General features: G+C 46.2%; 1 protein-coding gene across 2 annotated transcripts in view; it reads right to left on the bottom strand.

Annotated features, from left to right (window-relative positions):
• Positions 1-14,292, bottom strand: part of Gpatch1 (G-patch domain containing 1) — a 42,545-nt gene extending 28,253 nt beyond the window's left edge. Inside the window, exons 1-5 of one of the 2 annotated variants that reach the window (XM_075984453.1) lie at positions 14,192-14,292; positions 4,730-4,864; positions 3,271-3,356; positions 2,183-2,335; positions 1,132-1,229 (exon numbers count right to left, since the gene is read on the bottom strand). In XM_075984453.1, the coding sequence (XP_075840568.1) occupies positions 1,132-1,229; positions 2,183-2,335; positions 3,271-3,356; positions 4,730-4,864; positions 14,192-14,221 (502 nt within the window). In that variant the 5' untranslated portion in view covers positions 14,222-14,292. Of the gene's footprint in view, positions 1-1,131; positions 1,230-2,182; positions 2,344-3,270; positions 3,357-4,729; positions 4,865-14,191 lie in introns of both variants that reach the window. The other variant, XM_075984447.1, reaches the window with a different exon arrangement.
• Positions 14,293-23,391: the final 9,099 nt, after the last annotated feature.

Below are 23,391 nucleotides of genomic sequence, written 5' to 3'. Positions count from 1 at the left end.
GACCCAGAGGAAATTATTCCTGTCTCCTGAGGGTTCACTCACAGCTGGGGACAGAGCACAGGGAAAGCAGAAAACCGTGTTAAGCTGGGAGTGTAGGGTAGCGCAGCAATGTGGTACTTGCCTGGGATGTGTGAAGGCCTGGGTTCCATCCCCAGCACTAAAGTAACAAATAAAAAGGAGGAGGAGGAAATAATGATGCTGAACTATGACTGTGATTCAGGTAAGGTGTGGTTGGAAAGCAAACTTTTACACCCCTGGTGACAGTGTGAACTGTACAATCCTTCCAGAAGTTACTATGCATTATACCTAAAACCTTAAACTGTGGGCATGCCACTTGACTCAGCAAGTCTGTTTCCAGGAATATGCAGCTTTCAAAAACATGGTGTAGGGCTGGAGAGATGGCTCAGTGGTTAAGAGCATTGTCTGCTCTTCCAAAGGTCCTGAGTTCAATTCCCAGCAACCACATGGCTCACAACCATCTGTAATGAGGTCTGGTGCCGTCTTCTGACCTGCAGACATACACACAGAATATTGTATCCATAATGAATAAATAAATATTTTAAAAAAAAACATGGTGTAGAGATGGAGAGAGGGCACTTGTTACCCATGCGGGGACGTGGGTGCAGCTCACAACTACCTGTTAACACTCTCTTCTGGCCTCCCAGGGCACTGCACACATGTGGGACACACACAGACTCACCAGGCAAATACACATGGACATAAATTAAAGAAATAACTTTTTTTCTTTAAGAAAAGGTCTCACTATATAGTTCTTGTTAGCTGGACTTCAACTCACAGAAATCTACCTACCTCTGCCTCCCAATAATACACACACACACACACACACCATTCGGGAGGCAGAGGCAGGTGGATCTTTGTGAGTTGGAGGCCAGCCTGGTCTACACAATGAGTTCCAAAACAGCCAAGGCTATTACACAGAGAAACCCTGTCTCAAGAAGAAAATGAAATGCTGTAGTCAAATGTCATGGTATATCGCTATAATACTAGCACTCAGGAGGCTGAAAGCTCCAGGCAGCCTGAACTTCATACTGCAACCCTGTCTCACAAAACAAAACTAAACAAACAAACCCAAATGAGCGCCGTACCAGTGGCCACAGCCAATAGGCTTACCTGGTTTCTGTCGGCGTGGCTTTCTCTTCACCCGAGGGCCAACTCCTTGTCCTTCCTTCCAACCCATTTTTCTTAGGAGTTCAAAGCCAACAGACAGTCTAGACAGGACAGGGAAACATTGAACTTCACCAGTAACAGGCGACTCCTGACCCAGCACCTCTGCCTGTCCTGTCCAGTTCATGCTGCAGTAACCACACAATGGCACGGGCCTGTGGGCCAGCCTGGGCTTGGGAACGTGTCTGTACTAGGAGAGACACACATCTGCCTCTGTGGACCTGTAGGAACTCTGGGCAGTCCCTGTTAAGGAAGCCTGTGGCCCAGGGATACCAGGAAAGTCTGAAGCTAGCACATTAGGCCACACACCCAGGAGCAGAAGACAAAGTATACAGAAATCAAAAGCTGGTGACAGCCATGCAGTTTCCTAAGTCTGCCCGCTCAGTCAGGAAAATGTAACTTCTCTCCTCTAGGCTTTCCCTGGACCTTGGGCTTCACCAACATGTTGGGCCTCCTTACTCTTTCTCAAAGGCTCCCCTCCCCACCGTGTGCCTGCTCTCCATGTTAGCTTTAAGAGGATGGCTTTTTCCTCATTCTCTCCTCCAGTCTCCTTCTCTAGACAGTCACTGGGACTCACACCTGGCTTGTATCTTTTAAACTCTAGTAAAATTGTCCTCAAGCTGAGGGTGAGGAGAAAGGAAGATGGGGGGGGGGGGGAATGGGAGGTGGAGAGGACGTAAGAGTAGAAAGGGGGAGGGGAGAGAAGATAGGGAAGGACAGGAAGGTACAAGGGTTGAACCCACAAGGCCTGTGAGGAAGGTGGGGAAGGGAAGCCACCCCAGCTCCTAACAGCCTTCCAGCTAGGAACCCAGCGGCTGGCTGGTAGCTGGAGCTCTAGGAGATTGTACTGCAGTGATCACGGGAGACATTCTGCGTGAAGCCCCTTCTTCACTTAGACTCCCAGGCAGACAGCATCTGCACCTGTAGCCGAGCTAGCCCTGAGATAGATCACCACATGTGTGCAAAGCACCGACGCCCAGAATGAAACCCTTCTCACTTTGCCGGAGTGATGAGATCATCGAGCAGAGTGGCTCCAGGAATAGGGGCTGCAGAGGCTGCCAGTTGCCTGGCTTTCTCCCGTATTCTGTCTTTGGTTTTGGAAGCAAAATCATCTGTGGTAACGATTGCTTTAGGTGCTATCCCAAATTCACTAAGATCCTCCAAAGAAGAAAAGTAAACAGAATTAGTTCATTTACACACATGCAACAAATGCACTTGTACTAACACACACACACACACACACAAATACAACAAAGTTTTAAAGAGATTACTTTACTATAGATATGCAAGAGAGAGAGGGAACTCTGGGGACTGGAGAGAAGATTCAATGGTTCAGAGCACTGGCTGTTCTTCAAGAGGATCTGGGTTCGATCCCAGCACCCATATAGTAACTAACAATTATCTGTAACTGCAGCCCCATGTAATCCAATGACCTACTGATGTGCATACATACATGCAGATAAAACACCTATATTCATTAAATAAATAATAAAAACTTCAAGAGACGAGAGAGAGAGAGAGAGAGAGAGAGAGAGAGAGAGAGAAGTCAGATATGGTAGCAATTGTCTGTGATCCTACAGGGGAGGCTGAAGCAGAAGGGTTGCAAGTTCAGATCCAACCTAAGCTACATAGCAAGACTCAGTTGTTCTGTTTTGAAAGGCCTCCTTTTCCTCCTGGTAGCGTATAGCTTACTGTTGCATTGTACTTGACTGTGCTCAGGGCTGAATCCATGCCTAGGTTTTAAGGTCCCGGGAGTTTGATTTACCCTAGCTCTCAGTTCTGTAAACCATGGGAAGCTTCTGGGTGACTGTGAAAAGCCACAGGCTCAGCACCATGGATGCTGTTAGGGCAACTGGAGATTATCAAGGACATTTGCCTATATATGACATTCCTGACTTCAGAGACTGTCCCGCTGCCCCCAGCATGACACGACTTGAGTGATGGAGAAGTCACTGGTGCAGAGGACACTGCACCGCGAACATCTACAAGCAAAAGCCTCAGGACGAGCAGGAAAGCTTCTGCTGCGCTTTCTGGGCAGAGGGAAGGTGCCACAACCAAGGACACTCGTGTCATTGCCTGACCCACCTCTTCATCCATAAAATCTTCAGGTCCAAGAACAGACCTGTCTGCCCTGTTCTGTCTTGAAGACACGAAGGTAGAAGGTGTCCATCCTGGAAGGAAAGGAATTCTGACCATTACGATCCTAGACAGTATTTCATCGGCTGTTTGTTTGCTTTTGTTTATTAAGATGGAGTCTGGCCAGCCAGGAGCTCACTCAGTAGACCAGACTAGCCTCAAGTTTGTGGTGTTCCTCCTTCATGACAGTTTGGGGACTAGGTATGCAGCTCAGGGATGGAATGCCTGCTTTACTCTGCAGCGAAGTCCTGGGTTCTGTACCCAGCAGTTAACTGGGTGGTGGCACAGGCCTTTAATCCCAGCACTTGGGAGGCAGAGACAGGTGGATCTCTGTGAGTTTGAGGCCAGCCTGGTCTACAGAGGGTTTTCCAGGACAGCCAGGACTACACAGAGAAACTCTGTCTCAAAAAAACAAAAATAAATAAATGGAAAAAACTCATTCAAGTTAACTGGGTGATGAAGAACACCTGTAATCTCAGCACTCAGGAGGCAGAGCAAGTGGATCTCTGTGAGTTTAAGACTAGCCTGGTTTACATAGCAAGTTCTGGGTTAACCTGCTTGATATAGTGAAACCCTGTCTCAAAAAAGAGAGAGGGAGGAAGGGAAAGGAAGGGGAGGGAGGGGAGGGGAGGGGAGGGGAGGGGAGGGGAGGGGAGGGGAGGGGAGGGAGGAAGGTGTACTACTTTAAATACAGAATTAATTAGACTATCTAGTGTGCCATTTTAATTTCTTTTTCTCCAGGTCATGAGCAGGCAGTAGCCGGTGTGTTACAGTCCTGTGGCAGGTGGTTCCTGGGTAGTCCTGATGTTACTGAGGCTCCTTAACCTCTATGACCCCCGGTTGCCTTGTCTGCAAAAATCCCTGTGACACCTGTCCTTAGTCACGGAGTCAGAGGCAGTGATTAGCTGAGAGTAGGCCTGAGGGCACTTAGAGCAAAGTCAGAAGAAATGGAAGTCACTATCTGGTTTTAGTCACCTGCTGGAATCTCCCCATTTCCCATAATGTAGAAGGAAAGCTCTTCACTTCCAACAGCACTTAGGTCAACTCTGGGAGCACCTCAGATGTTCACAGAACATTCCTGTGTTCTATGGTGTGTGCACCAGAATGCTTAAACTTTATTTTGTTTGTTTGTTTGTTTGTTTGTTTTTTTGGTTTTTCGAGACAGGGTCGAACTCACAGAGATCTGCCTGCCTCTGCCTCCCGAGTGCTGGGATTAAAGGCGTGCACCACCATCGCCCGGCTTAAACTTTATTTTGTAAAGCCGGGAGGGGATCTGGACATGGTAGGCCATGCCTGTCACCCCAGAACACGGGAGGCAGCCTGAGCTACACAAAGCAAACCTCGGAGTGGAAATCTTGAGCCCTAGCAATCATGCCTGAGAGTTCCTCTGGCTTCTGCAGCACCGTACCTTCTTTAGAGCCGACAGTATTGAAGTATCCTGCGGAGAAGCCGCCACTAAAGGCGCCGTGAAAGCGTTTATACCTTCCTTTCTCATCCCTGACAGTCTGGTCCTGAAGAGGAACGGGTTTCTTTGGTCTTTCACCTGGAAAACAAATAATGAAAAAAGAGAGGAGGCTATGCTGAGTTAGAGAGAATTTAGGGAAAATGTCACTTCTTAGACATAATGAATTGCTACTCACTTATAACTCCATGTATTACCATTTATATGAAGTTGCTCTTTCTAGACTTTATTAGTTTGTAGTCTATAAAATAAACTATTCTCTTAAGAAATATGTTGCAACAAAAATGTCCAAGTTGGGAGCTTGGAAGATGGCTCAGGGGTTAAGAGCACTGGCTGCTCTTGCAGAGGACCTAAGTTCAATTCCCAGCACCCACATGGCAGCTCCTAACCATCTGTAATTCCAGTTTCAGGGAATTTGATGCCCTCTTCTGGCCTCCGTGGCACCAGGTATATGCATAGTATATATACATACACACAGGCAAACCTTCATAAAATAAATAAATCTAAATTTAAAAAAAGGATGCATGTCCAAGCCTGGAGACGGCTTATGGGCAGGGGGCTGCCATACAAGCGTGAGAACCCCAGCTCAGGTCGCATTCCCAGAAATCACTGTGGTGGTTGGAATAAGAAATGTCCCCCACGGGCTCATGTATTTTAATATCTGGTTTCTAGCTGGTAGCAGTGTTTGTGAAGGTTTTGGCATCTTTGAGAGGTATGGCCTTGCCAAGCATAGTGGTGCATGCCTTTAATCCAGCACAAGGGAGGCAGAGGCAGATGGATCTCTGTGAGTTCAGTGCCAGCCTGGTCTACAGAGTGAGTTCCAGGACAGTCAGAGCTAAACAAGGAAACCTGGTCTTTGGGATGGGGTGGGGGAGAGGAGGAGGTTATGGTGGAGGTAGTGGTAGCAGTGGTGTGCCCTTGTGTCCCCGCTGGATGGACATCACTGGGGGGCAGGCTTTGAAAATTTATAATCTCCCCCCACTTCCTGCTCACTCCCGCAGCTGTGCTTGCTGTTGAGTCGGCTCTCTCGGCTTCAGGCTTTAGCGGTCTGCTTCCATGCCTCCCTGCCATTATGGACCCTCTCTCTAGAACCCTAAACCCAAATAAGACCTTCTACAAGTTGTTTTGGGTCATGGTTCATCACAGCAACAGATGGGCGCCTAATGCACCCACACAAAGCCAGATGTACTGTCCCGTGTGTGCAATCCCAGGATTCCTCTGCAGGCAGGAGGATCCCTGGAAGTCCACGGCCTGATGCGCACAGGAGCCCCAAACAAGGAAAGCCTGTCTCACAAGGTGGAGGGCCAAGACCTACGCCTGAGGTTATCCTGTCCACCACACTCATGCCAGGGAACACATGTGCTCACACATATAAACATGCACACACACACAGCACACCAAAGATAAAAACGTTCTGCTTCTCCTACTAAATTTCATTACAAAATCCAAATTCAGGCTGGAGAGATGGCTCAGTGGGTAGCATTTGCTGTGCAGGGCCCAGTGCCAGTGTAACAGACAAGGTGGACATCTATAAGCCAGCGCTGGGGAGGCAGAGATGGAGTGGAGAGCCACAGAGGGGGTGAGACGCTGGAGCGGCACGTGACACAAAGAGCTTTTTGACAGTAGGAGCACTGTTTGGGGCCCAGGGCCTCCTGCATGCTAAGCATGTATTTTGCGGAGATATATCCCCGATCCTGAAAAGGAACACTTCTGTGCCTTTTCTGGAACACCATCTCTGACTCTAGAACATTCTCTCCAGTTTCTACCCTTTCCCTCTAATCTTAGGAGTTTCCTTCACATCCGCAAATCTCCACTTAGTCATGAATGTGCTCTTTTTTTGTTTTTCGAGACAGGGTTTCTCTGTGGTTTTGGAGCCTGTCCTGGAACTAGCTCTTGTAGACCAGGCTGGTCTCGAACTCACAGAGATCCGCCTGCCTCTGCCTCCCGAGTGCTGGGATTAAAGGCGTGCGCCACCACCGCCCGGCTTGAATGTGCTCTTTTTAAATTGATGTGTGTGTGTGTCTGTGTGCACACATGCTATGGACTGTATGCCTGTGTGCACACTTGCTGTGATATGGTGTGTCTATGGATGCACACTTGCCATGGAGTGTGTGTGTGCCGTGAAGTATGTGTGCCTGCATATCACACATGCCATGGAGTATGATTCTGCCTGTGTGTGCACAGGCCATGGAGTGTGTGTGGAGGTCACGGCAACTTTCCGTTTTTGCTGTTTTGTTTTCAAGACAGGGTTTCTCTGTGTAGTCCTGGTCGTCTTGGAACTCAATAGACCAGGCTTGCCTTGAACTCAGAGATCTGCCTGCCTCGCTCCCAAGTGCAAGGATGAAAGGTATACACCACCATGCCTGGCAGAGGACAACTTTTAAAAGTCAATTTTCTCATTCTACCATGTGGGCAAAAGTGCCTTAGGCTTCAAATTTTAGGTGTTATGACAAACTGCTGCTTATAACTCCAAAGTTCTGAATTTATTTAAAATGTAAAAGGAATCTAGCTGTGATGGCATGTACCTGTAGGTCCACAAACATTTGGAACAGGAAGCAGGTTTGTGGTCAGTTAAGGGCATGGTCACAAAGTCCCACACTCTCAGAAGCTAACTTCACCCTTCCTCCAGCACCAAGAGTGCTGGACTTCAGTCAGCTAAACCGCTCTATGCCTTAGCTGCCCAGCTTTAAAATGTGAATGCCACTAGTACTTGGGTACAGGAGCAGGCCTGTAATCCACGTACTGCTGAAGTAAGACAGAGCACTCTGTGCTAGAGAATGTCACAGACACTGGTAGCTATTTCAAAGTCATGTATGAAATTAGATACTGCTTGTGAGGGGCTCAGCAGGAAGGACACCCAGGAAGGACTTTAAAATGCTGGCTAGCATTGCTATTGCTGTCTTGCTATTAGCATTTGTATCATGAGTGCAGTATTGCCAAAGGCTTGGTATATCCATGACTTAAGTAAAATAGCTCTGACTGTCTTAGAACTCTTTCTCGTAGACCAGGCTGCCCGCAAACTCACAGAAGTCTGTCTGCCTCTGCTTCTTAAATTCTGGGATTAAAGGCGTGCCCTACCACGGCCTAGCCAGTTCTTACTTTTTAACAAACAAACCAGTAGTTATTAATTAATTAAGATTAATTAATTAAAAAGCCAACTATAGCCTGGTGGTGGTGGCACATGCCTTTACTCCCAGCACCCAGGAAGGCAGAGGCAGGCGGATCTCTGTGAGTTTGAGGCCAGCCTGATTTATAGAGTGAGTTCCAGGACAGCCTGAGATATACAGAGAAACCCTGACTCAAAAAAAAAAAAAAAAAAAAAAAGTCAAGCATGCTGGGTGGTGGTGGTGGATGCCTTTAATCCCAACACTCTGGAAGCAGAAGCAGGTGGATTACTGTGAGCTCAAATCCAGCTTGGTCTACACAGTGAGCTCTAGGAAAGCCAGAGCTACACAGAGAAACCTTGTCTCACAAAACAAACAAAAAGTCATGCATAGAGGTGCATTTGGGAGACTGAGGTAGCAGGATTTCTGTGAGTTTGAGTTCAGCCTGGGCTAATATGAGACCCTGTCTCAAAAACCATACCACTCCATCCCAATCCCCTACCAAGAAAAAGAAAGAAAGAGAGAGAGAGGGAGAGGGAGGGAGGGAGGGAGGGAGGGAGGGAGGGAGGGAGGGAGAAAGGAAGGGAGAAAAGAAAAGAGAGAAAGGAAACTATACAAAAAGACCAGGTGGTCTGAGTTCAAATCCTCCTGCTGTACAACTATTAGTTTTGTGGTCTTGGGCAAAGGATGTAATCTCTCTAGAGCTTGGCTTTTAAAACTATAAGAGTTGAGTAATAATAGAAACCCTCCTTTTGTGGAAGCAACAAGAATTAAACATCACCAAGTAATAGATCAGAGATGGAACATTTGCCTAGGATGAAAGATGCCCTGGGCTCCATCCTCAGCACCAATAAACAAATAAATCATGTATAATGCATTGCCATAGCAAGACTCAGTTAATACTAGCTATGGTGCCTTTTTTATTTGAACTACAAGCTGGGCAGTGGTGGTGCACGCTTTAATCGCAGCACTCAGGAAGGCAGAGGCAGACGGATCTCAATGAGTTCGAGGCCATCCCAGTCTACTTTCCTCATTTGTTTTGTTTTCTTTAAAAAGCAAAACAACAACAAAAACAAAATCAGAGTCTCAAGTACCCAGGATGACCCCTAAAACTTGGCGAAGGATGACCTTGAACTTCTGACCCTTCCTCTTCCACCTCCTCAGGGTTAGGACTACGAACGTGAACCTTGCTGGCTTTATGTGGTGCTGGGGATAACTCAGGGCTTCAAGTGTGCCAGGAAAGCGCTCTGCCGCGTGAGTTATAATCCCAACAACAAATTTCTCCGTTTCTTAAAAAATTAGCGCACACATTCCTCGCCTTGTGTGCCCCTGGCATGGTTCCTGGCCCGGTCAGATTTCTCAATCTCAGCACTACTGACAGTTTGTTCTTCGTGAATCTTTGCTGTGGGGAGATGTCCCAAGTGCTATGGGATATTTAGCAGCATCTGAGGCAGACTGCCTCCCCTCCCCCACCTGGACAACAAGCAGCAGCTCAGGTGAAAGAAGGCCTTTCTGCCAGGACAGGGTGCAATTCATGCAGGCTTCTTAACCTGGAAGGGAGGATAATATCTTCAGACAGCTAAGTGGGACCCGTGGAGGCTATCATGAAAGTCAACTGGTGTGACCAACCAGGGCCCATAGAACTCCTGGGGACATGGTGCCAGCTCTAACCAGGGTGATGGGAAAACTCTAGAGAGGAGGTGATACTTTAGTCAGCCACACTGTAATCATGGCCACTAATAACAGTGACTTACTTCCTCGCTTATCAGGAGCCGATAAGTTGCTTCATTAATCATACCTGGATAAGGGTACTGATTAAGGAACTGCCCAAGGTCCACGGTTAATCAGCACAAAGCTGAGCCAGATCTCATACCACCCACATTGTTCCTTACTTATTCCTCAGCTAGATTTCCACGAGAGCCTCACAGCTGGAGGAAACCCAGTTCTTGACTCTGGTAGAAAAAGCTAAACACGGAACCCAACAGCCCTGTGCGCAGGGGTCTGACGGTGTCAAGGCCCTCAGGATGAGCGGAATGTTGTTAGCTGCAGGTAGAGACACAATTCCAACAGAAACCTTAGCTTCTATCAGCGGACAGGAGGTCTAACAGGGCAGCGCTGGACTTGGGGAGAAAGGAGCCCTAACAGAGTAATTCAGGCTTAGCATGCATAAAGGCCTGATTTCATCCACAGCATTCTCCCCCCACAAACACACACACAAAACAAGAACAAGATGTCTGGTATAAGGAGACGGTCCAGTCGCACTAGAACAGGGTGAGATGCAGCCAGAGAAAAGGCAGATGGCACAAGGTCCTTGAGCAGGGCGCCATGGGGCCTGTGATGTGCTCTGTGCTGAGGGAAGGGTGGGTGACTTTAAAGGGTGATAGTCACAGCACTGAGGAGAAGGAGAAATGCCCTAAAATGAATCCATGAATCCATCTAGGAGGGTTGAAGAGGAGAATTCTAGAATGAGGGGATAGTGTCTAAGGAAGAGTAGGTTGGTAGGTACTGATGACATCTTCCCTCCCAATACGTCACTGAACTCCCTAGCTAATACTTAGCCAATAAACCCTGCTGTCAGGACCAGAGACTTTAATTAGGGTTTAATGAAGTCAGAGGAGCCAGTTCTCCAGCAGAGTTCATCTGGCCTGTCACAGCTTCAAAGCGGGAGGAAGAGTGATTAGTGGTCTAGGTGGACTGTAAAGCACAGCCGGAACTTCAAAGTGCATCGGGGGCTGAAACGTAGCTCGGTGGGAGAGGGGGGGATCAGTGTGTGGAAGGCCTTGGGTTCCCTGGAAGGAAGGCAGAAGGCAAGGAGAGGGGTGGGCGTGCGGAGAAAGTTCTAAAGCTTCAAACACTGAGGACTTACAGAGTGTTTCCAGAGAGGCTGGAGAGATGGCTCATCAGTTAAGAGCATTTGCTGCTCTTCCCAAGGATGTAAGTTTGCATCCTAGTACCTACATCTGGCAGCTCACGACTGCCTGTAAATCAAGCTCCAAGAGATCCAATGTCCTATTGTGGCAGCCCTCCACACACACACAGATACACATATGCATAAATAATAAAATAAATCTTTTTTTAAGAAAAATGTTTCTAGATCCCCTCCCCACACAGACACACATATACATAAATAACAAAATAAAGCTTAAAAAATAAAGAAAGTAATGTTTCTAGCCAAGTAGTGGTGATGTATACCTTTAATTCCAACACTTGAGAGGCAGAGGCAGGTGGATCTCTGTGAGTTCAAGGCCAGCCTGGTCTGCACAGCAAGTTCCAGGACAGCCAAAGCTACACAAAGAAACCCTTCCTCAAAAAACCAAAAAAGAAAAGAAAAAAGAATGTTTCTAGAGAAAAGCCTACAATTCAATGTCCTTTCCTTACACCTCAAAAGCATGGTTGGAGCAGTTTTTCATTTCTAACTTCTGTTAAAAACAGGAAGAATCGGAGGGTCTGGCAAGGAGCCTCAGTGGACAAAGGCACCTGATGCCCAGGCTGACAACCTGAGTTTACTCTCGGGGACCTACACAGTAGGAAGGAACTGACTCCCCAAAGCTGTGCCCTGACCTCTGCACCCAAACTCTGGCATGTGCATACCACCCCACGGTAATAATAACACAACTTAAAATTAGGGAGAAATAGAAAAGTCAAGGTCAAACAGTTGATGGCTCAACAGCAAACCTCTTCTCAAAGAAATGCAGAAATGATATGAATGGATGTTCAACATGGCTCGAGCTGTGCGCGCATGACCCCTGCCCTCTTCTGCCATCGCTACGGCCTAAGCAACCTTCACAGGAACCATCTCTCTCCTCTCTGGCTTCTCTGTGAACTTGGGCAGGATAAGAGCCAACATCCCATATTTTAGCGCTTGCAAATCCTGGGAGCTTCTTCTTTACTAAGTCTGAAATGCCTCTAGTCAAAGATCTTTATCAACCGATTCTTTATGTTCATAGGGTGTTGTACCTGCCAGTAAAACTAATGTGACCTTAGTTGTATTGAACAGTCTAGAATTAGAGACAGGCATGATGACCCTGGTTAACTCCACAGCCTGCTCAGCTTGGGAACTCTATAATTAAGGCCAAGGGGACTTTAAACGACGTTTATTACAGAGCTGAGGGTGGTGGGTGTAAAACAGATGTCTCAGGAAACTCAAGGGCAACCTTCTAACATATAAGAACTTGTCCAGAGACTAGCCTTTTTCCTCCTTGGTCAGCAGAGCAGAGGGGGAGAGCCAGAATCCCATAAACATTTCTAATGATTGAAACTGTTGGGTCTGGAGAAGACTGCTCTTCCAGAGGTCCTGAGTTCAGTTCCCAGCAACCACATGGTGGCTCACAACCATCCGTAATGAGATCTGGCACCCTCTTCTGGCATGCAGGGCATACATGCAGACAGAACACTGTATACATAATAAGTAAATAAACCTTATAAAAATAGAACTATTTGGGCTGGGGGTGTAGCTCAGATGTAGAGAGCTTCCCTAGCATGCACAAAAGCCCGCTTTCACCCAAGCACCACATAAATCGGGCATGCAGCACATGCCTACAATCTCAGCACTTGGGAGGTGTAGCGGGGGAAGCTCAAACTACACAGCAAGTCAGGGCTAGCCCAGGCTACGTGAGACTGCCTCAGAAGAACTGTCTAAGATAGATGGGACTGTGTGATATGCACATCTGTAATCCCAGTCCTGGAAAGGCTAAGAAAGGAGTCCTGTCCTGAGTTCAAGGCCAGCCTGCTCTAAATACTTAACAAGTCCAAGGCCAGCTTGGGCTCTATGGAAAGGCCCTGTCTTATATCCACAGCTGCCAAAAAAGAACAATTAGTAAGAAAAAGTCTCAGTGAAAATATCTCAGAAGGATAACCAACAGGATGTGGTCAGTATGGAAGGCGGTGGCAGAAACCTCACCAACAAAAGTCTGCAGGTAACCTCTGGGCCCAGGACCACCACTGTGGTTCCTCTGTCTTCCCCGCAGGTCCGTCAGTGGTTGTGGACACCAAGTAGGTAAGGCCAGTCATTAAGTGGAGCTGACCAGAAATGCCAGAGAACCTGATTCATCTCACCTCCACCCCGTACCTCACCAGCAATTCCAGTCGACCCCGTTTCCAAGTCTCCCCATAGAAAGGGATACTTAACAGCTGTCCAGGCCGCACAACTACCATCTGCAGAGCTTCTTGGCTAATTTCCTGGTTTCATTCTGCACATCCCAAACCAGGCTATTCTCAAAATTGAAGCTAACAAGGTTAAAATATACATACTGCCAGGCAGGGGTAATGCACACCCTTAATTGGGAGGCAGAGGCAGGAGGATCTTTGTGAGTTCAGCCAGGTGCGGATAGCAAGACCCTGTCTCAAACAAAATAGAAAAAAAAAATACATCTCTCCTTGTGTAACTTGTGTAAACTGCACTAATGTCTTTCCCTATCCTTAATATGCTTCCCAGGAGGTGGTGGCGCACGCCTTTAATCCCAGCACTTAGGAGGCAGAGGCAGGTGGATCTCTGTGAGTTCGAGGCCAGCCTGGCCAGCGAGTTCCAGGCTCCAAAGCCACAGAGAAACTCTGTCTCGAAAACACAAATATGTGTGGTGTGTGTGTGTGTGTGTGTGTGTGTGTGTGTGTGTGTGTGTGTGTGCGCCAAACTCCTAGCTGGACGTGATAGCAAACAGTTATAAACAAAGTACGCGGAAAGCAAAGACAGAAGGGTCAAGAGTACAAGGCCACTCTCCACTATATAGTGGGTTTGAGGTAGCGCGAGCTACAGGAGACCCTGTCTGGAAAACAAACAAACAAACAAAAAAAACCCAGAGTCTAATTCTTGGGGCTGCATGTGTAACTCGGTTTTAAAGTGCAAGACTAGCGTGCACGAGGCCATGGGTTCCATCCTCAGGAACACATACACACACATACACACCTCCTTACTATCGCAAGTGACAATCACACCGGTCCTGACTGTCCCTCGATTGCTAAGCGGGCTCCCACTTAGGGAATTTCCTATCTCAAGTGTTTCTTCCCAGATCTTTCCAGGGCCGTTTCTTTTGCTTTCAAGTCTGGGTGCAAGTGTCCCCGCGCGGCAAGGGTCTGCCTGACCACCCTCCATCAAATCCAAGTTGCTTAGTCATTCTTGCACCTCCCACCCCTCCGCGTCCTCCTCTGGTCCCCGAGAACACCGCACGCGAGTGCGGAGCACACACCTCCCCACCGGGTTCCTGTGCGCACAGCGAGCAAGCCCAGGCCCAAGCCGAGCTGTTGCTGGGCTCACGTGCTGCATTCCCCGCCTGCGCCCCGCAGACTGTGCCGGCCATCGAACCCTCACCTTCCTCCAGAGGCTCCAGGCCCGTCCCATAGCTGACTAGGTCCTCCTCGCTGTCACTGTCCAGAGCCGCCATCCTGCTCCCTTCCGGGCTCCGCCCCCTCGCTACGGAAGCGTCTATGGGCCAAAAGCCTTCCGACTTTCGCCTCCGTGCGCCTGAGCACATCTTAAAGTTCAATTGTTCATTTGTGAGGGAAATGCCACCTCCGCCGGGGCCTAGTCCTATGCGAGGCAGACTCGGGTTTCAGTTACGATTGCTATCTATAACAGTCATCCTGGCCCTGTCATGTGCCTGAGTATTGGGAGAACAAGGCAGTAAAATGCTCGATGCCACCCAAATGTCAGGAGGCAGAATGTACCTGTCCCTCAGCTAGCTCCCTGGCCCCTTCACTTCCTCAGCAGCCAGCAATCAGTGCCAACCCTGATCTTCCACCCATCCTAACCGCCTCCCGGAAAAGAGCTGTGCACTCAGGCACCGCCGTCTGGTCCTCTGTACTGGAGATGAGAAAGAGCACCACAGGCAGAAGTGTATGCAGTACGCATACTATGAATGGATGGGACCACACACACATACACACACACACACGCACGCACAGTATTCTTGTCATCCTTATATTTGTAAAAGCGACTTCTGCAAGAATTCACTGACTCTGAGACTATCAGAACCCATGCTTGCAGCAGTTTGGCCAAAGATGAGACACCAGGCATGGAGAGAGAGCCGGAGGTCAGTTTAGACTACATAATCAAACACTGTCATAAGTAATCAAATAAATAGGAAGGAAGAAGAAAAGGAGATGTTGCTGAAAGGTTCCTCCCTTCCCCCTCCACTCACAGGCCGTCCAACTCCTTTCAGCGACAAGGACAACCCCTGGAGCACACCCACCTCACTTCCTCCACATCACGGCTCACTACCTCAGCTCCTTCAGGTCTGTTCTTAGAAAGGTAACTCTGTCTGAGAAGCCTTCTTTAACACTATCGAAAAGACAGTATTCTCTACCGAGGATGGAGAAGGGAGGTACATGAGCCGTCCAGCGCTCGCCCAGAGCGCACGAGATCTATCCTCCCTGAAATAAAATGCAAAGCAATCTCTATATTCTCAGCCCCTACTCCTGTTTTCTCAGTATTTCTTACCTTCTAACATATTATATAATTTAATTGTGTCATTATTTTTCTTTTTAAAGGATGGATTGTTTTTATGTTATGTATATGAGCGTTTCCCTGCTTGTGTATATGTGTACCACATGTGTGCCATGGAGGCAGGTAGACAGTGTCTGATCCCCTGGAGCTGAAGTTATAGGTAGCAGTGAGTGCTGGGAACAGAACCGAGGTCTACAAGCACAGCAAATGCTCTTAACCAAATCTATTTAGTTGTTATTTTACTGTCAGTCTCCCTCCTACGAAATGTAAGTAGTCAGTGTTATTATTAGCTCTCTCTCTAGATAGATAGATAGATAGAGATATATAGATAGCTATAGATATATATATGTTTCTCTGTGTGAGTGTGTGTGTGTGTGTGTGTGTGTACTTGATCGGTATGGAGGCCAGCCCTTGGGAAGAAGCAGAGGTAGGAGGATATGAATTTGAAGCCAGCCTGGTCTATATAGCAAAACCTCATAAAAACCAGGCCTGATGACTCACCCCTGTCATCCTAGCATGGAGAGGGGAGAGTGGGGGCAGGAAGGGCAGGAGTTCTAGGCCACCTGTGGGTATCTACCAAGTTAGACATCAGCCTAGGCTACGCGACTCCCTATCTTATAATATGTACACATAGGGGCTGGCAAGATGGCTCAGGTTTTTGTTGTTGTTTTTAATTTGGTCTATCGAGACAGGATTTCTCTGTGTAACAGCTCTAGGTGTCCTGGAACTAGACCAGGCTGGCCTCAAACTCACAGAGATTTGCCTGTCTCTGCCTCCTGAGTGCTGGGATTAAAGACGTGCGCCACCACCACCTGGCTTGATAACTTAGTTTTTAAGATTATTTGTTGTTTTAGGTTTAGTTCCCAACACCCACATGGTGGCTTACAGCTGTCTCTAGTTTCAGAGACTTCAATAACCCCTTTTGGATTCCCTAGGCATCAGACACCTAATGGTGCGGTGACATATAAGCAGACAAACACTCATACATATAAAACAAGGATAAATAAATGTTAAACACACACATAATCAATCAAGTAAATAAATATTTCTTTTTTAAACTGATACATAACCAGGTAATAGTGACATGTGACTTTAATCCCAGCACTCAGGAGGCAGAGGCAGGTGGATCTCTGAGTTTGAGACCAGCCTTGTCTACAGATTGAGTTTTGGAACCACCAGGGTTACAGAGAGAAACCCTGTCTCAAAAAACCAAAAACCAAGATAGAAAGAGAGAGAAAAAGAAAGAAAGAAAGAAAGAAAGAAAGAAAGAAAGAAAGAAAGAAAACCAACAACAAAGAAATCTGATACATAAGAATGTAAGAACTTAAGAACATAAACAGGTTGGGTGGATGATGGTGGTGCACACCTTTAATCCCATCACTTGGAAGGCAGAGGCACCCTGATCTCTGTGAGTTCAAGGCCAGCCTGGTCTACAGAACAAGTTCCAGTACAGTCAGGGCTACACAGAAAAATACTGTCTTGAAAAACAAAACAAAGCAAAAAATACAACCTAATGTGTACCATGTAATTTTAAAGGGCTTATTTATTTATTTGTGTGTATGCCTTTGTGAGTTTGTGTAGTACCACATGTGTGTCTTCTGGAAGAGCAATAAGCACTCTTAACTGCTGAACCATCTTTTCAGCTCCTACCCCACCCCATTCTGTAATGATACATGAGTATACATTGTATTTTCTGTGTCTTTGGTTTACTCACAAATATATCTAGTATTCTCCATAAATTCAGGAGTTCTACCCATTACATTGTATAATGTGTAAACCAGTACAGATATATCTATCTTCTCAAATGTTTATCCTTTGTTGTTTGTTTAGATTAGTTTTTGAAACAGAGTCTTACATAGATCAGGCAAGTTTAGAACTTCCTAAGAAGCCCTGTTCAACTTTGAACCTTTTGTTTTTGTTGTTGCTGCTGTTGTTTGAGACAGTATTTCTCTGTGTAACAGCTCTGGCTGTCCTGGAATTGACACTGTAGACCAGGCTGACTTCGAACTCATGGAGATCCACCTTCCTCTGCCTCCCCAGTGCTAGGATTAGAGGTGTGCGTCACCACCTGGCTTTTTGTGTGTGTTGGGGGGGGCATTTTAATGTATTTTACCTGTATGTATATGTGTGCACCATGTGTGTGTGTGTCTAATATCTGTGCAGCCAGAATACGACATAGAACTAGAATTAAGGATAGTTATGAAATACCATGTAGGTGTTGGGAATCAAACCTGTGTCCTATGGAAGAGCAGCCAATGTCTTAACTCCTGAGCCATCTCTCCAGGCCTTGACTTTGAACTTTTGGTTCTACTGCCTCCACTACTCCAGGCCTTCCATCAGAGGCATGTGCTACTACACTCTATTTATCATTCCTTTAAGATGAAAACTTCCAAGCTCCTTTTCCCCCTTGTTTTTGGAATGTAAAGTATATTGTTATCTATAGGGTCCTACTGTGCAATAACACAGCAGAACTTCTTGTTCCTAGTTAAGTGTTCCTTAGTGCCCCTGGACCAGCCTTTCCCCATCCTCTCTTCTCATCTCTTCCCTCCCTAACCTCTAGGAACTACTCTTCCTTCTTCTTCTTTGATGAAATCATTTGTTAGGATTTTGCATATCAGTAGATCTTGTGGTACTTGTCTTTCTATATCTGATGTGGGATTCCCCTTTGCATACTGTGATTACCACTGATTAATAAAGAAACTGCTTTGGGCCTATAGCAGTGCAGAACAGAGATAGGCAGGGAAAATGAAACTGAATTCTGGGAGAAAGAAGGTGAAGTCAGGAGAAGGTCATATTGCCCTGCCAAAGACAGACACCAGATGGAACCTTGCAGGTAAGCCACAGCCACTTGGCAATACACAGATTAATACAAATGGGTTAAATTAAGATGTAATAGCTAATAAGAAGCTAGAGCTAATAGGCCAAGTAGTGATTTAATTAATACAGTTTCTGTGTGATTATTTCAGGGCTGAGCAGCTGAAAACAAACAAGCGGCTCCTACAACATATATCAGGTTTGTTTTATTCAACATAATGAATGCTCTCTGGTTCATCCACACTGTTGAAATTGAGAGGATCTTTTATTCACCTATCTATCTATATCTATCTATCTATCTATCTATCTATCTATCTATCTATCTATCTATCTATCTATCTATCTATCTTTGAGATAAAGCCTCATATAGCCCAGGCTGTCCTTGAACTCACTATGTAGCTGAGGAGGCCCTTGAACGCCTGATCCTCCTGCCTCCACTTCCTAACTGCTCAGTAGGTTTTCAGTCTTCTATGTGGTTTGAATGAGAATATTCTGCATAGGCACAGATGTTTGAATACTTGGTGCCCAGTTGGTGGTACTGTTTGAGGGAGGTTCACGAGAGGTGGCCTTGCTAGGGAAAGTATATCACTTTCAGGTTTCAAAGCCCTGTGCAATTCCCAGTTTGTTCTCTCTGCTTCCTGTTTTCAGTTCAAGCTCTTAGCCAAGTGTGGTGTTTTACACCTATAATGTCAGCACTCAAAGGCAGTGGCTAGAGGATCGCTGAGGCCAACCTAGTCCATAGAGTAAGTTCCAGGACAGTCGGAACTATACAGAGAAACTCTGTCTCAAAAAACAAAACAGAAAAATGATGAAGGCTCTTAGGACTGGACATATACATGCCTGCAGTAAACAGACATGCAGGCAGGCAGGCAAAACATCCACACACATAAAATAAAAGAGTGTAAAAGGTGTAAGTTCTTAGCTCTGGACTATCAGTGTGGATTCCTATCCCTCTGGAATCCTAAATCCCAATAAATTCCTTTTTCTGTTGGTTGCCTTGGTGGCATGGTGTTTTATCACAGCAACAGAAAGTGACTGATACATCTATGTCCCTGGCTAACCTGGACCTCACTACGTAAACCAGGCTGGCCTCAACCTCTAGAGATCTGACTGCCTCTTCATCCAGAGGGCTAGGATCAAAGGCCTGTGCCAGCATGGCTGGAGGGATTTCACTCTCTTCCGTGTCTGGATAGCGTCTGATTCTGTACCGTATTTTCTTTTTATCCTTGAATCTGTGGATGAACACGCCCATGGCTTCCAGTTCACGCCCAGTGTGAACAGTGCTGCAATGAGACAACACAGGAGACAAGTGTTCCTGACACCCTCTTCATTTCCTCTGCTTCTGTACTCAGGAGTGGAGTTGCCGCATCATACAGTAGATCTGTGTTCAGATTGTAAACATTGGTTTGTTTTTTGGAGTAGGGTTTGCCACATCTGAACAACTTCATGGAGTCGGTTCTCTCCTTGCACTTCCATGTAGGTTCTAGGAATTGACCTCTGGTTGCCAGGCTTTGGTGACAAGCACCTTTAACCGGCTGAACCACATTGCTGGCCTTCATATAGTATTTTATGTCTGGCTTCCTCTGCTCAGCAACACCGGTATGAGATTCCTTGTGATTCTGTAGGTAAAAGCAGGATGTTCATTTTATTGTTTGTGACTTTCCATTTTGTGACCCTGCTGTGCTCCACCCATCTGTGCTACAAGTGGACGGGCTGTTAGGTAATTTCTTGTTAGGGAACTAGATGACTTCTCTCTCAAATAGGACAATTAGGAATGTTCTTTTGTTTCTTTTTTTGCGAGAGCATATGTATGTGTGTGGAATATGAAAAAGTGTGTGTGTGTGTGTGTGTGTGTGTAGGCCTGAGGCTAAGCTTACATGTTTGTAGTAATATGAAGCGGCGGGGCTGCGTCCCCAGCACCCCGACTGCCTGGCTGGCTTATGCCCCAAAATAACAACACACAAACTGTATTCATTTAAACACTGCTTGGCCCTTTAGCTCTAGCCCTTACTGGCTAATTCTGATATCCCGATCAACCCATCTCTAATAAACTGTGAGCACCGGTCTTACTGGGAAAGATTCAGCATGTCTGACCTGGCGGCTTGCTTCATCGCGTGCATCTTCCTGGGAGCGGGGAGCATGGCGTCTCTCTGAGGTGTCTGCTCCCGAGAGGAGAGCTGTGGAGTCTGAGCTCACTTCCTCTTCCTCCCAGCGTTCTATTCTGTTTACTCCTCCCACCTATCTTCTAACCAATGAGGGCCAACCAGTTTCTTTTTATTTAACCAATGACCTTCCTCCATCATTTCCCCTTTTTTGGTTTAAACAAAAAAAAAAAAGAGGGATTGTAGTGAGCCGGACAGGATCGCCATTACAAGATGGCGCCAACATCCTGTCTTGTTGGAAATAAACAACTCCATATTTGGCTATGCCTTTGAGAGCTGCGCATCCGTCCCCGCTTCCCGCATGCGTGGTGGATGAGGATCCTTGAGCCTATCCCGATGCAGTCTGGTGTCAGCTGTTGGTGGCAGCCAATCACAGGGCGACCCGTGTGCCAATTCCCTATTTAAGCGGCTGCCTAAGTGCCCTCCGCCCCTTCACTTTATGCTCTCTCTCGCTTTTCCCCTTCGCTTCCTGCTGTCTCTCCCCTTCGCTCCCTGCCCCTCCGCTTCCTGTCCCTCGTTTTCCTGCCCCTCCTTTCCTGCTCCCCATCAATCAAGGGCACTCCAGTAAAGCGTGATCTGAGTGGAATCCTGATGGTGGTCTTTCTTCCTTGCCAGTCGAGAAGTCCGCCACAAGGGATGATGGGATAATAGATTTATAATTGTGAGTTACTGTTTTTAGACAAAAATATTGGTATTGATTCTTGTATATTGATACAAAGTTAAATTATATTGACTATTGTATACATGCATGTTTCTACCTCTGTTTAAAACATTTTTTTATGTATTGACATATATTGTATTGATATATATATTGTATATATTTACCATATTGCAGTGTACATTTCTACCTCTGATTAAGATACTTATATAATGTTTGTGGATTGATATATATTTACCTACTGCAATGTATATTTGTACATTGTTTATATTTGGAGGTCATTGTCCTCATTTGTTTCACAGTCGTTTATTTTCTTAGTCTTTAAGTTAGATAGATATTGAGAATTATATAGATTAATAGTCCTCTAAGTTTGTCATTTATAATTAGACTAATCAGGTTCTTTAGATATATAGAGATTATACTCAGTATAGATAGATAATCTTCAACTTCTTCAAAGAGCTGTAGAAAATGGCCTTTAATCTAACTCAAAGTTTTGTGGTAGTGAGACACAATTGCTCCTGGCAACACCACTCTATTCCCGAGAGAATGTTGAGCACCAAAGACACTCCACCTGGAGCCTTTCTTTTTGGCAGAACTGGCCTTTGGGCAAAGAAATGCCCAAACCTCAACCACTGACAGAGATACAGAGCATTCATCAATGGATAAAACAGGACTGTCATATCCTGCCAAGACAGGGTAAGATAGTTTTGAAAAGTTGCTTGCCTTTGAAAATGGTATGTCAGTTATGTTAGGCCTTAGCCAAAGTTGGTTGCTTCAACGCTGCTAACGTGATTTTGGGTGATTGCCCAGGTAGCTAGTTGTCTCTGTGACTTGTTGCATGTTTCGGAAGTTGTTTTACTGAACTTCCTAATTACCCAGGTAACATTATTTCCCTTCTCAGATCTTCGATGGGGTTGAAGACTATATAAATATAGTTACTTTCTCTCATGACTTGGCCAAGTTATTTATTATACAAGACCTAAGCTAGTTAGAATAGGATATTTGTACTTATTGTATGTAATTTCATAGTAGGTTTAGAACTCTCTTATTTAAACAAAAGGGGGAGGTGTTACGGGAGGTCCTCCCAATCCTCCAGCCTATAGCCACTGAGATACCAGCCCCTTGGGGTGTGGTCTCTCTCCCTTTCAAAAAACGGCCACTTCCCTCTCCTCTCTCTCTTCACTTCCTGCTCTGCAGGCGACTAGACTCCCTTCCTGGTTGCATAGAGGGCTGTTGCCTGGGACAGTGATCTGTAAGTTTTTTCCCCTTTAAATAAATACCACCCTATTAATCATAATCCCAAACTGGTGTGGCATTGTTTGTGACTTACACCTTCACATGTTCTTTAGGAAGACTGCCCACTCTGTAAATTTTTGTTTTGTTTTGTTTTTGTGAGAGGGTCTCATGAAGCCTGGATTGGTCTTGAACTCGCTGTATACCCAAGGATGTAATTGAACTTCTTATCCTCTGCTTCCAATTCCGCTCCAAGATTTCAGGTACAGGGGCTGGCTGGAAAGACAGCTCAGCAGTTAAGAGCACAGGCTGCTCTTCCAGAAGTTCTGAGTTCAATTCCCAGTACCCACATGGCAGCTCACAACTGTCTGTAACTCCAGTTCCAGAGGATCTGACATACCAATGCATATAAAATAAAGTTAAATAATTTTTTTTAAATCCCAAAACACACTGCCAGGTAGTGGTGGGGCACACCTTTAATCCCAGCACTCAGGAGGCAGAGGCATGTGGATCTCTGTGAGTTTATGGCCAGTCTGATCTATAGAGCTAGTTCCAAAAGCTACAAAGAAACCTTGTCTCAGAACACAAAAAGAAAAACAAACAAACAAAAACCAAAAAAAGAAACAAAAAAATGTTTAAAAAAGAGATTTCAGGTGTTGCACTGCCCTGCCCTGTTTTATGTGGGACTGGGCATGAAACACAGGGCCTAATGCACATCGGATAAGCCCTCTGCCACAAGGTTTTTGAGACAGGGTCTCTCACTAGGTCCTGAGGCTAAGCTAGGTAGCCAGTGAGCCCTAGGGATATCATGTGTCTGTCTCCCCAGTGCTGAGATTACAAGTCTATGCCACCATTCTCAGCGTTTTTATAACGTGGGTTTAGAGCTATAAAACATGCCCTTGTGTTTGCACAGCATTCTCTTTGTGAACTGAGCCATCTCTCCACCCTTACCTCAACCTGCTCATCCTCCTGTTTCTACTTCCAGAGTGGGGATTTGAACTCTTGATACTCTTGCTTCAGTCGCCCTGGTGGGGGCCGTTACAGACCTGTGCCGGTATACACAGTTCAATGCCAGTTTTTAGTTTCAGCAGTAACAGGTCTCATTTCCTGGTCACAATGAGGTCAGAGTTATGGTAGAAGGAGACTGTGGGATGCCCTGCAGTGAGTCATGAGGCTGTCTGAAAGGTACCTGATGTTGG

Source organism: Microtus pennsylvanicus, chromosome 1 (genome assembly GCF_037038515.1).
Source record: "Microtus pennsylvanicus isolate mMicPen1 chromosome 1, mMicPen1.hap1, whole genome shotgun sequence".
Taxonomy (NCBI): domain Eukaryota; kingdom Metazoa; phylum Chordata; class Mammalia; order Rodentia; family Cricetidae; genus Microtus; species Microtus pennsylvanicus.
The sequence above is the reverse complement of the archived record's forward strand: the minus strand, read 5'-3'. Positions and strand labels throughout refer to the sequence as shown.